Here is a 13,331-nt window from a genome sequence, read left to right as displayed (position 1 = left end):
GAGTGCCCATTATCTTGAAAGTACATATTCCTAGGCCCTCCTCCAGACCTACCAACTAAAAATGCTGGGGACAGGGCCCAGGAATCTGCTTTTCTGTAGCCATCCAGGTGATGCTGATTTCCTAGCCAAACAGCTGCAGCTCAACCACCTGTGCTCAGCCCACATCCCTCAGCCTCACTGCTATAGCAATCCCTGCACCTACATCCAACTGCCAGCAGCTGCATCACTTTCCGGGGCGGGGGTGGGGGGGTGGGTTTGGGCTGTGAGAGCAGAGACTGGAAGAGCCAGAGAATGAAGGGTACTGTGAGCTGTCCTCCACCAATGACTGGTGGGATTGGTGCATAAATAAGCCAGCTCCCTCAGCCATCAGCTGGGATGACTTTGAGGCCCACGTTGGTTACTGTTTTCCAAAGTCCCATCATGGGACTAGCTCCAGCTGCCTAGTTTGGCAGCCTTTATTGTCTACTTCTGTTCCCTGTAGGCTTCTTGTCCTCTACTGGGGTGTCCTAGGATCCGCCCCTCAAATCAGCTTCTTACACTTACACTGCTTCTTACACTGGAATCCTAGTTTCAAGTCTGCTTCCATAGCAGGGTTTCTTCACTATGGACATTCTGGACTCAATAATTTTTTACTCTGGGGGCTTTCCTGTGCATTGCAGGGTGTTTAGCAGCATCCCTGGCCTGTGCCAGATACCCAAACTAAGACAATATCAAATTGAAATGTGACTACAACTCTCCAGAAAGAGAACTAGCCTGTGGATAACAAGTTTTCACTCCTTTCCTGGTGGACTTTTGAGTATCAAATGGAAATGAGATGAATGTTTCATTAGATGGATGAAGTTAACTCCTATGTTTATTCCACAAGTAGTTACTGAGCACTTACTCCATGTTAGACAGCTCGTTGAGGACCAAAGACACAGCAATAAATCAAAATAAAATAATTTTTAAAATAAAAATAAGATAAATACATAAATAAAAATAAAATTTAAGGGCAACCTGGGTGGCTCAGAGCTTTGGCACCACCTTCAGCCCAGGTCGTGATCCTGGAGTCCTGGGATCGAGTCCCATGTCGGGCTCCCTGCATGGAGCCTGCTTCTCCCTCTGCCTGTGTCTCTGCCTTTCTCTCTCTCTCTCTCTCTCTCTCTCTGTGTGTGTCTCTCATGAATGAATAAGTAAATTTAAATAAATAAATAAATAAATAAATAAAATAAAATAAAATAAAATAAAATTTAAAAAGTAAAATGTAACTATGAGAGGCTCCCAACTCTGGGAAACAAAGTGTTGCATAAGGGGAGGGATGGGGTGGATGGGGTGAGGAGATGGGGTAACTGGGTGATGGGAACTAAGGAGGGCCCTGGATGGGATAAGCACTGGGTATTATGCTATATGTTGGCAAATTGAATTTAAAGTTTAAAAAAAGTAAAAAGTAAACACTCTGCTCTAATGAAGCTTAATGTCATTTTTGAAAAAACAAACAAACAATAGAGCTTTCTCCAGGATAATATACACAGTGCCAGTGATTCTCAAACTATGTTCCATGGAGCCCTCAGTTTTAGTAAAGGCTACCACAGAGAACAGTATATTCTGATGAGGGATGTGGCACAGGCTAGACTTAGCTAAGGATGCTGAGACATTACAGAGACAACCTGCTGAATGCTCCACAGCTAAATGCTCAAGAAATTCAGAGAATTTATGAGTGAGATAGTTTTTTCACTACCTCTAGCCAGCCTGCTAAAGGACAGATGGCTCAGCCTGACCTCTTAGCTAGATGCCAGCTCATCAGTTTATCCAAAAAAATGTAACTCAAGACTCATTGTTTTCAAATGGTAGGCATTTTTTTCTTTCCTTCCATTTCCTCTTTTCTCTTAAAAATTCTGTTTTCTCTTTATTCACCAATAACAGTTTACTGATTCTTCATATGTGAGCAGATTTGTGAGCAGGTTACCAATTAACCATCTGAGTTATTCTTTGGTAAGGATAAGGGAGATAACCAAAGGCACAGTGCTAGACCTCAACTCTCCCTTAACCTATTTTCCTCTATATTTTTAAATATTAGGGCTTGGGGGGGATATTTTGTTTGGCAAAAAGATTCTTTCCTTTAAAAAAAAAAACAAAACACCTTACAACACTAAATCCACCATGCTAAAATGACTTGACAATGAGCCAGCAAGCGCTTTGTGGGGTGGGACACACTAATCAACGCAGAGCAGGGGAGGGGGGCTGTCTTGAATGGTCAGGTACCTTCGAGGAAGTAGCTGCCCCTCTCCGGTGTCCAGTGTAGACTGTCAACAGGTAGTGGTACTGGGCAAAGGGATCATTGTCCTCCAGCACTGTGACCCTCACCTGGACAGAAGGATGACATTAGGAGGGCCCTGTCCAGTGGGTTCATCCACTACACAACAGCCAAGAGTGAGCTGGTCATTCATGACAAAGAGAGAGAGCAAAATTATGTATGTCATTTATTCATCCCACCAGGTGAGAATAAGTAAAATAAAAACCTTTTTTTAAAAAGTACAAAATGCATTTAATATTCAATACAGTTCAAAAGTAGACTGGAAATGAACTTGGTATGAAGCTGAGAATGTTCAATGTTTGATCTGGTGAATGATACAAACTCTGTTTATATAGAATTTCTAACATTGGCGACCAGATTGCAACTCCAAGGGAATTTAAAGGGAATGAACGTTAAGGTGGTTTAGCAGCAAAACAAAACAAAGCCAGACTCTCTAGGCTACAGTGGGCAGATGAGCTGCCCGGATTAGCCAATGGAGGGGTTGTCGTCCCCCCCCCCCCGCCCCTGTTGCCAGGGATGCAATATCCACCTCTCTTGAGGTCATGTGCCCACCTGGGGAGGCTGACACACAATGGCAGACTGATGTGGTGTCTGGGCATGATCGAGACCTGGGCATCTTGACCCAACTTGGTCATCTCTGGAGCTCCTAGCTCAGTTTCTCTCTCTGCTCATCCTGCCTCCTTCTCTCCCTTCCCAGCGGTTGATCCTTAGCATCCCTTATGAAACACTGCTCAACTCCATTTCAGAGTGTGCTTCTTGAGAACCAACCTACAGGTGAGGCATTTAAAGTATTAATGTTTAATCCCTTGGGTGAATTGAAGACAGCAATATAAATGCTGCAACCGCTACTAAGTTTTATGCCACCTTAACATCCTAGGAGGTGTTGCCGTGTAGGGAGAGGATGGAAATGGAGGATATTTCAGAGCTTTGTGATACATCCTTGTAATCGCTGATGTACTCACTCAAGACACAGAATTTTATCGAAGGCTCACTCACTAAATGTCAGACATGGCGCATATATTGGAAAAATAATCAGAACTTTGTTGTTGGCAATTTGTTGAGGTTTGGTCTCATTTCTATTTTCAGATCTGTCTTATGGTCAGGCAGATCCAGGTTTGAATTCTGGCTTCAGGGAGGTGGCTTTGGACCAGTTAGTTGCCCTCTCTGGTCTTTGGTCTCTTCCTCTGTAAGATGATAGAGGTACTGTGCAGTAAAGGGGGGCCTCAGAAGGCCTGGGCTGTCCAAACCCTACACATTTCAAAGAAAGGCCTGGCTCTTGGCCAGCACCTAAAAGATAACCCCTATGTCCTCAGAATATCCAGCATGATAAGAGTGTCTTTGAATACCTTGGTCCATCCAGGTAGTCTGCTAACAATGTGGTTTATGGTAAGGGCTTCAGGCCATGCAGTAAGAGCCTGACCTCTGGGTGTAGGTGGTGATGGGAAAGTGCTTTGCTGGAGCCTGAGTAAACTGAGTCATACGGCCACTCTGTATGTATGTGACTGACCCCCAGTTAAACCCTGGACACCAGGCCTCAGGTGGGCTTCCCCTATTGTCAATACTTCGTATGTACTGTCAAATGCCATTGCTAGGAAAATGAAGTCTGTCCATACAACTCCACTGGGGAGTATAAAGTTCTTGCTGGATCTCTCCTGGACCCTTCCCTTTGCTGATTTTAATCTGCTTCCTTCACTGTAATAAACCATAATCATGAGGATAACAGCTTTTCTGAATTCTGTGAGTCCTCCTAATAAATCATTGAACTTAAGAATGGTCTTGAGGACTCTCAAAACAGTATCTTCCCTTAGGGCTGTGGGGAGTATTAAATGGGATAATCCCTGGCATATAGTAAATCCTCAATAAATGGTCAGTAACACAATCCTCCTGACAATTTGATGACAAAAGCCATTTCACATATAATGAGGCTGAGGAGCTGGGTTTCCTGGGATGACCTGGATTTGCCACTAGTCCTTTGGCTTCCCAGCTGGGCTCCATCCCCTGGAGATACTGCAAGGGAACACCCTACTCCTTCCTCCCATTCTTAAGGGCCATGCAGCCTCACCTTGGCCTGATCCTGAGCATCCTTCCTCTTCGCCCAGATCACCACAAGTATGTAGGCCACACAGAGGCAGCCCACGGTGGTCACAACCACGGGGTTGTCCTCAAAGGTGGCAAAGAGTTCAGCGGTCTGGCGGACATCGATGGTGTTGGGCATGACCAGGAACGTGCTTCCAAAGAAGGTGAGGTGATTGCAGAGGCAGTGTGTCTGGGAGAGGGTGGTCCGTGGCCCCACCTGCAACCCCAAAGAGGCCCTGCTAGAATGGCAGTACATCTGCCTGGGCTTGCTTGAGCCCAAGGGAGATGGACACCGCCATGACAGTCTCCCCATAAAGCTGGCTGGGGAGACCAGCTTTAGGGTTCTCTTGAGCTTTAGCTTTTTTATTTAACTAAAAATTTTCAAATGCTGAGAATATTATCTATAACAACTATCTTTGTACCCATCATTCTCAGTGGGCAACTGTATATCTTGTCAGTCTTATTTATCCTTTTCAAGAGCTATTTTGGGTGAAGTCGAAGTCTCCTCTGCTCCCCACCCTCCATAACCAGTCATTATCACAACTTCGGTGTGTATCATTCCAGTATATTCTCCACCTGATGCTTACTCATTGGACAGATACATGTTGAGTGCTAATTCTAGGCCAGACAACAGGTTAGGTGCTGGGAGGACATCTGGGATAATTAGATCATCTCAGTTTCCCAGGGACTTTCCTTCTTCTGAAAATGAAAGTCCTGGTACGCCTGGGTGGCTCAGCGGTTAAGCTCCTGCCTTTGGCCCAGGGTGTGATCCTGGAGTCCCAGGATCAGGTCCCACATCAGGCTCCCTGTATGGAGCCTGCCTTTCTCTCTGCCTCTCTCTCTGCCTATGTCTCTGCCTCTCTCTCTGTATCTCATAAATAAATTTAAAAAAAAAATCTTAAAAAAAAATAAAAATGAAAGTCTTGTGCCCTGGAGGCCCCTAGTCCTGGCCACACTACGATGATTGGTCATCTCACAGAAAAACAAAAAAATGGAGACGGGGGGAATCACATAAAGAGATGGGAAGGAAAAATGTTTAAATCCTAAGCTGCTGTCTCAGCACCAGGAAAGCATTCCCTAAATTTTACCCCTTAGATTTATGTACCAGGGACCCCTATCTTGGGCCTATGCTTTGAGGAGTGTCACTCTAGCTGCCCTCAGGCTGTGCACATCTGCACAAGATGGGGAGTCAGGGGGCCCTGGGGACATGCCCATCACAGCATATGCCACCCAGCTGTGTCTAGGGTGAGGCCCTAGGTGACCCCAAGAATGAGGCCCTCCTTAAATTTTGCACTATAGATGCCTCACTTACCTTACCCTAGTCCTGGCTCTGGGACTCCCACTTCTAGACTATGGTTTAGGGACTTGGATCTGGAACTCCTTGCTTCTAGGGCCTGTATAGACCTGTTCCTCAGGATCACTCTTCCCTGGTGGACTGGCCATGGGTGTTCCCACCTCTAGGCACAAGGGTGGCAAGATGTGGCTATGGGGGGCAAGGTGTGTAGATGGAGCTTGGGTACACAGTCCCCTGTATTATAGGATAATGAGGTTGGGATTGCAGGAACAGGAATAGGCCAGGACAGGGAACCCCTTCTGTGCTCTTAATTCACACCTGGCACTTAGGGCCTTCTCTAGATCTGTCGACTTCCAACCCCGCCACCCCATCAGGGCCATTTGGTAGGCTAAGCTTTCATTCAGCCCCACGACTCAGCACCATCTTTTTATCCCAGGATCTACCAGGAGGTGTTAAGGTGGGAGAGAGCAGAAAACACTGGCATGCAGAAGTTCTTCTCTGCTCAGCACATAAGAAGGAAGAAGCTGCTGCAGCCCAAACTGTCCCAACAGGTAAGTCTTATCTCTTTTCCTTAACAGGCCACCCAGCAAAGGCTGACCCCTCCACATGGGCATGACCCCAAATGTTTATTGACAGATTTTACTTCCGTGTTTGCTCCATTGTTTTTCTGTTTCCCAATCGTGGTCAGAATTTGGTTTGCAGCTGTGGGGCTTATGGGAACACCTGGCACTCCCGGAGAGGGTGGAGCTGGTTTCAGAGAAGAAACCCAAGCAGGTGCTGGTAATGAGACCACCTCAGTGCTAGGAGCCCAGGGACCAGACTTTTTATGTCTACATCTCTGCCTCCCTTGGCTTTCACAACCCTCTCAGCATGAGAGGCTCTTGAATACCGGGAATTAATCTGCTCATACCCTCGTGACAGCAATTGTACCTTTAGTAACCTTTGAGAAAATATATAAGCAAGAATCTAGGTTCTCAGACCGTTTGCAATAATTCTTCCTTTATCTGCTAAGAAAATCTACAGACCATAGATTGGGAGCTTTCTTCAGCCATGTAGAGAATTTGGTGCTGGTTTTCCACCCGAACTTGATCGTGTTTGCTTATTTATGGTTCTTCAGTGATTTCTATATACCTATATCTGTATTTACATCTATATAATGAGCATCAAGTACACAATATTGGATTCATATAACTTTTGGTCTCTGACATACCACCTTTGTATGTCCCACATTCCTGGATGCATGTATTAGTAGGTGTGTATTTTCAACAACATAATAAGGACCTGAAAACCCCTACCTACTCAAAAGTTAGAAACGTTCCAATAACTTACATCTAGCTAAGTGGTCTTCCCCCCATCTTCCCTCAAACTTCCCCACCCAGTGACCACCCAAATCCCATGTTCATTGTTTCCTTGATTTCATGTGTAGTTTTGTCTTCTCTGTGTTCACTGTTCAACATAGCAGTCACTTTGTGGAGCACTCACTGTGTGTCCGGTACCTCGCTAACTACTTTCTCCCCTAATCTTGCCAAGGTCCCACCCCAGCAGTAAGTGGTATCCATCATTTATCCCCATTTTCAGATGAGAATGCTGAGAGAGGTACAGTGGCTTGTCCAAGGTCACCTTGCTAGTATTGATGAAGTAGGATTGGACCCAGGTCTGTCTGATGGCAGAGCTGTGCCCCTAGCTGCTGCAGCATCCCCCTTTCTGAGGACAGCCTTGCAAGGCATCCCAGGCCAGCATCATGGCATCAGACAGCTGCTGGGAGTGAAGGCTCTGGAAGGTCGCAACACACCCAGCATTTTATTCATGAGGCACAAAGGCCTCTATTGCAAGCATGGGGCATGGGGAACACACTGTCTCTTGGACATGTCAATGCACTGGTTTCTTCTTGGCATTTTGGGAACTCCCTCTGTGTGGTGGCCGGAAGCCAGGGTAGGAATTGACAAGGGGGCTGAAGTTGTGGCAGAAATAAACCCAGAAGGAACTTGGCTCTGAGCCCCCTTCTGTGGCTCTGCTGGGGCCTGGCCTCTTACACTACTTGTGACCATTGTCATTTGATCATGTGTGCTATTTGCTTTTTGGCTGTGCCCTCTGCTAGATGAAAGCTCATTGATTTCTCTAACCATTATATCCCCACTGCCTTGCACATGGTAATTATTTGTTAAATAAGTGGAAGAAGGTATTTGTAGTCTAGTAGATGGAGGCAGAAGTGTGATAAATTTCAGCTAGATGTGGAGGTTTGCTGTTCTTGGGGAGGGTGTTAAGAGCTGTGGAAGTCCAGCAGAGAGAGGCTCCTGATGTCTGGAAGTTCCCAAGGAGATGGCATTAGAATGGGAAAATTGAAGGGTGAATAGGAGTTTTCTGGGCAGGGTAGGTTGTTTCTGGGGAGAGACCAGAGTATGAAGGGCATGGAAGAAGGAAGAGGAACACCGATGCCCCAGAGATGGCCTCTGGTGGCCTCAAAGCCAATGTCTGGATGTGTCATGCACAGAACTGAGCTGACCTGAGATAGGGATCTGATTGCAATTAATAGAGCCACATGCCATCCAGGTGTTTGGCAAAACTGGATTGGGAGCTGGACACACAGCACTGCATATCCCTGAAGACTCCTGCTCTGGAGACAGACTTGAGTTTGAGTCCCAACTCTGTTACCTACTAGGCAAGGGATTTGAGCTAAATGTGTTTACTTTCCTGAGCCTTTGTTTTACCACCTGTGGAATGGGAGTACCTACTGTCTTAGAGGTTACTGTGGAGATCTGATGAAGTAATGCAGCTGAAGCATGGAACACAGCACCTGGCAGAGAATAAAGGGCTCAGCTCTGAGTTTGGTCCCCTGGAGAGGACACCCTGGCCTGGCCTCCTAGCAGCCCAGAGTCAACAGGGCTTCCCAATTATTTGTCCATTCCTTCAAGAGCCATTTGTTTTCAGTGGTGAGCGAAGCCCACTGTTCCTGACTTATGGGGCTCTCAGTGCACCATGGGAACAGACCTCATCTCAGGGACCTCCTGAGTAGATATGAAATGGCATAATGCTGTGTTTAGTGCTATGGAGGAGCAGATGTATGTACCAGGAAAGCCTACAGGGGGAATCTGATGTAGCCAGGGTGACAGTTTTCTCAAGGAAGTGACACTTGCAGCAGGATCTGAAGGAGGAGTTGACTAGACCAGGAAGAGGGGCATTCCAGGCACAGGGAACAGCGTAGGCAGAGATGCTGTGGTGGGGTGCAAAATGGCCAGCAGAGACACTGGAAGGAAGCCCTAAGTGAGTTGGACACACCCAACCATGTTGCTCTGCCTTCTTCTTTGTATCCTCTCCTTACCTGGCACCCAGAGTTGTCCCAAGTCCCCTGGACCTCATCCCAGAACACACAATGGGACAGGAAGGTGGTGATGCCAACTGTGAGGTCCCTGCCAGGGATCAGTTCCAGGTCAGACTCGGGGACCACAGTCAGATAATAGACCCCTTCTCCAAAATGCAGGTCCTCTGGGTTCAGGATCCACGTGGACAGCCCATCTGCAAGAAATAGGGATCCAGGTCAGCTGGAAGCCTCATGGAGCCTGGGGCTAACATCATGGAAGAGAGAGACCAAGGAGACTTGGCAGGGAAGCTCACTTTGGTGATCTCCCTAATGTCGTAGGAAAGCCCTCTCCTCCTGAGACCTGGAGCAGAGGAGAGGACACACTCCCAGGTCCGTGTGCAGAGCACAGCTGCCAAGTCACATAGATGAGGGCCAAATTCTGACTCTGTCCCTTCTTGGCTGTGTGACTTTGTATCAGTTACTTAACCTCTCTGTTCTTATCTGGCAAGAGGAAATGCCCATAATGCCCATCCTGAGGGTTGTAATGAAGATTACGACAAGGTTAGTTCTATAAGTGTTTGTCAGTTTCTTCAGGGCATGTAGTAAGTGCTCACTTAATGTTGCCAAATGATAATAATAGTAGTAGTAATAATAACACAAAAAATCAGCATTGAATGTGACATTATTTTTTTCTTTTTCTCTATGGCTTCTGATTCTCAAGTTTTAAGTTGGTCACCCTCTCCCCACCCGCAAGAAGCTCAAGAAGCTAGTCCAGTTGATGGACTACCTGTAGCAGCCATTGGCGGAATGTGAGCTTTTGCATCATAGCTGGTCTTATTGGGGTGGTAGCCATAGCCCAGGCTGAGTATGAGTGGGATGGCAGGTCTCCAGTGCAGCTGGATCCCCAAAGCTGCTCTGTCTGAAGTCAGGTTCACCCATAAAGCTTCAGGACTGGTCAGGTTTAACACAGTTGGCTCACTGTGCCCTTCCAAAAGCCGAGGCAGCAGGATCTGTTATCAAAAACAGTCAAAACAAGGGTATGTGGGGTGGGAATGCCAGGGAGCGTCAGGGCTGCTGGACAGAGCAAGGCAAAGTGAGCACCCCAGGAATTGAGATCCACACTGTGCTGTGTTCATTCTATCAGTTTCCTGGGGCTGCTTAACTAATGACCACAAACTTGGTGGCTTACAACACCCCAGATTTGCCGTCTTACAGTTCTGGAGGCCAGAAATCCAAAATCAACTTCATAGGGCTAAAGTTGGTAGGCTGATGCCTTCTGGAGATTCTAGGGAAGAATACCTTCCTTGCCTTTTCCAGCTTCTGGAGGCATCCATGTCCCTTGGCTCATAGCCTCTCCTCATATCACTCCAACTCCTTGCTTATGTCATCAGATAAGCCTTTTAAAGAAAATCTGACAGCTTAGAGCCTGGATGGTAAGGGTGGTTTATGTAATGAAGATGATTAAAATTCCAATCAACAGATATAAAGAAATGTTTTGATTGTATAGCCAAAGATTGGCAATGATATACATTTGTAGTTTTTAGCTAAAATACGATGTGTAACATAAAGACCATTCTAGGGCAGCCCGGGTGGCTCAGCAGTTTGGCGCCACTTTCAGCCTAGGGTGCGATCCTGGAGACCCAAGATCGAGTCCCACGTTGGGCTCCCTGCATGGAGCCTGCTTCTCCCTCTGCCTGTGTCTCTGCCTCTCTCTCTCTCTCTTTCTCTGTCTCTCTCTGTCTCTGTCATAAATAAATAAATAAATAAATAAATAAATAAATAAATAAATAAATGAATAAATAAATAAATCTAAAAAAAAAAAAGACCATTCTACTCTCCTCTTTAATCAACTTTTGGTCTCAACCAAGTTGAAGAAGAAAACAGAAGTGATAATGGACTTCTGACAGCATCCCCAACTTCTACCTCGATATTCTCCGACAGATTCCTCATGGGTATGAGATGTCCACTAGGGCTAGTCAAACAGAAGCCACCAATAGTTCCACTGACATCAAAGTGACTTCGGGCTGGGAAGGGGCTCTTGGGGAAACTCATCACCTGAAACCAAGAACAAGAAGTGCTGGCTAAGGCTCCTGAAGGCTGGAAGGTGACTGCAACCCTATGTGAATGATAAGGCTTCCTAAGATGGGACAGACAAGTGGCCTTGTCCTATGGGGTGAGTGGGGAACCCGGCTGTTAGCTGTGTCTGGCCTTCCTGGGGTGTGTCTGTCCTCCAGGGCTGAGGACCCACTCAGGCCCATAAAGCTATACAACTACTGGACCATGAAACCCTCCAAGTCTTTCTTCTTGGCAAGGCCAACAAGCCCCCAAGAGAGATATACTTGTTTGCATTCACTGGGGCTCAAAGAACTGAGAGTCGGATGTGCCCTCACTTGGGAGTGAAAAGAACTCTGGGTTCACCATTTCCTAGTTATGGAATGAAGTCCAAAAAGCTTTATTTCCAGTAACTAATTGAACCAATTAGCTGGAGAAATCCCACAACACAGTGGAAGAAGGATGGATTTGGGTGTTGGAAGGCCCGAGTCTGCATCCCAGCTCTGCCACTTTGCTTGTGGCATTGGGTGAATCACTGAACCTCATCTGCAAAATGGGTGTAGTAATACTGTGTAACTGAGAGGGTTGTTATCAACCTAAATGAGCAAACACACATAAAAGTGACAAATAAGCTATAAAGGGCTGCTCCCAAGGAGGTTATTACTGTTGTTACCCTGATGTCCACAGGCTCCCAGCTGTCCTCCATGGAGCCAAGGGAGGAGGCCGCAGGCAGGGTAAAGGTTGCAGAGCTGGCAGCCTTAGTATGCACGGAGGAGCCTCGCCAACTCCGGGGCTGTATTCTGGCCACAAGGTGAGAACATAGGTGTCAGGAGAGAGAGAAGAAAGCCAGTGTCAGAGGAACATCTCTTGCACTGCAGGGAACCCCAGCGTTGCCATCAGAGTACATGGCTCTATTTCAGTCCCCTTAGATGGTTCTGCATGCTCATGTCAGTAGGAGCAGCACAAGAGCAGCTGACGGCCCCAGCGCTGGGTTGGAGGCTCTATGAGGACAGGGCATTAGCCAGCTCTGTTTGCTGCCGCGCTCCCAATGCCTAGAAGAGCACCTGACATATGATGGTGGTCAACACATACTTTGTTGAATGAATAAATGAGCTGATGTGGACACTTTTCCAGGCTTATCCCCTCTACCTACTTGATCTCAGATGTCATGGGCTTCTAGCCCCATCTTCTCTGGCCTTTGATGTCCCATCTGATTAGATTGGGGACCTGGTTTCAGACCCTAGTTCTGATCAGAATGCTGTTTCGGAAAACTGCCCCTGGCACCCAAGAGGGTAACCGTGGCATGAGGAATCAAAGAAGGGGGCTCACTACAAGAGTTGCAGCAGTGCCTGCAGGGTGGTGCAGCACCTGCTTGTCGGGTGGAGGCATGCAGGGTGGAGGGCATTCTCAGGTACTGTTAGGGTGCAGCAAGAGGCAGGCCCTCCACAAAGAATTCCCAAGGCCAGTGTATCTTGAATCCCCATAGCTCTGTGGAGCAATGGGGTTGGCCAGGCACACATAGAACGTGGTGTAAAGTGGGCGGGCCCCCTTCATTCAGCCTCCCTGCCTGCTCGGCTCCAACATGATCCATCTCTCAGGACTCCTGGGTGGCTCCAAGATGGGACTTGGCACTCAACAGCTCCTTTCCTATGCTGTGCAAATACCCAGACCTCATCTCAGTGAAAAGCCCTCCCACATCCAGCTCCCCTCAGGTCCCCCACTTCCAAGGCTGGTCTTCTGGGCTCTACCTGGCACAGGGTCTTAGGATGTGGGTGTGGACCGAGCCAGGTCAGGGGACAAGCTCTCTTTGGACCTCAGTGCAGCTGGTTACCTGTTTGTATACACAGAGATGGAAGGGGTGGCCAGAGTGGCTGGGAGGCCCCCAGGCAGTGTCCCCAGAAGGAGGGCAGCCTGCACATGCTCCACAACTCTGAGCAGCTGGGGCACGGAGGCCATCTGGAAAAGAAAACAGGGGTAACTGCTGGGGACCCATCTCTGTATGCTGCCTTTGGTTACTGTCACCAGGCTAGCGTGGGACCCTCAGCAGGGACTGGGAGAAGGCAGAGGAGTTGAGGAAGGGACAGCACTACTGTTTATTGAGTTCCCGGCTCTGTGGGGAGTGAAAAGTAAGCACTCGTGAAGATTCCAACCCCTTTTGGAATGTGAACCCCTTTTCATCCAACAAGTCTGGAAGGCAAGTGCTCTCACTATATCCATTTGGCAGATGGGAAAACTAAGGCACATAAAGGATAAGTGACTTGCAGAGGTCACATGTTGATAAAGACTAGTGCCAGGACTCACAGTGAGGTGGCCAGGCA

At 47.4% G+C, this 13,331-nt stretch overlaps 1 protein-coding gene and 1 long non-coding RNA gene across 2 annotated transcripts in view; one reads left to right on the top strand and one right to left on the bottom strand.

Moving 5' to 3' along the window:
* The window catches only part of LOC119871940, a 47,563-nt gene that overhangs the window by 13,073 nt on the left and 21,159 nt on the right, over positions 1-13,331 (top strand). The window contains exon 2 of the long non-coding RNA XR_005360040.1: positions 6,100-6,214. This is a non-coding gene — a long non-coding RNA (uncharacterized LOC119871940). The remainder of the gene's footprint in view (positions 1-6,099; positions 6,215-13,331) is intronic.
* Positions 1-13,331, bottom strand: part of PKD1L2 (polycystin 1 like 2) — a 57,972-nt gene that overhangs the window by 31,789 nt on the left and 12,852 nt on the right. The window contains exons 10-16 of the mRNA XM_038538211.1: positions 12,845-12,969; positions 11,687-11,813; positions 10,885-11,016; positions 9,749-9,971; positions 8,983-9,176; positions 4,356-4,586; positions 2,242-2,343 (exon numbers count right to left, since the gene is read on the bottom strand). Coding sequence (XP_038394139.1) covers positions 2,242-2,343; positions 4,356-4,586; positions 8,983-9,176; positions 9,749-9,971; positions 10,885-11,016; positions 11,687-11,813; positions 12,845-12,969 — 1,134 coding nt within the window. The remainder of the gene's footprint in view (positions 1-2,241; positions 2,344-4,355; positions 4,587-8,982; positions 9,177-9,748; positions 9,972-10,884; positions 11,017-11,686; positions 11,814-12,844; positions 12,970-13,331) is intronic.

This window comes from Canis lupus, chromosome 5, assembly GCF_011100685.1.
Source record: "Canis lupus familiaris isolate Mischka breed German Shepherd chromosome 5, alternate assembly UU_Cfam_GSD_1.0, whole genome shotgun sequence".
Lineage (NCBI taxonomy): Eukaryota > Metazoa > Chordata > Mammalia > Carnivora > Canidae > Canis > Canis lupus.
This window is presented reverse-complemented; position numbering and strand designations above follow the sequence as displayed.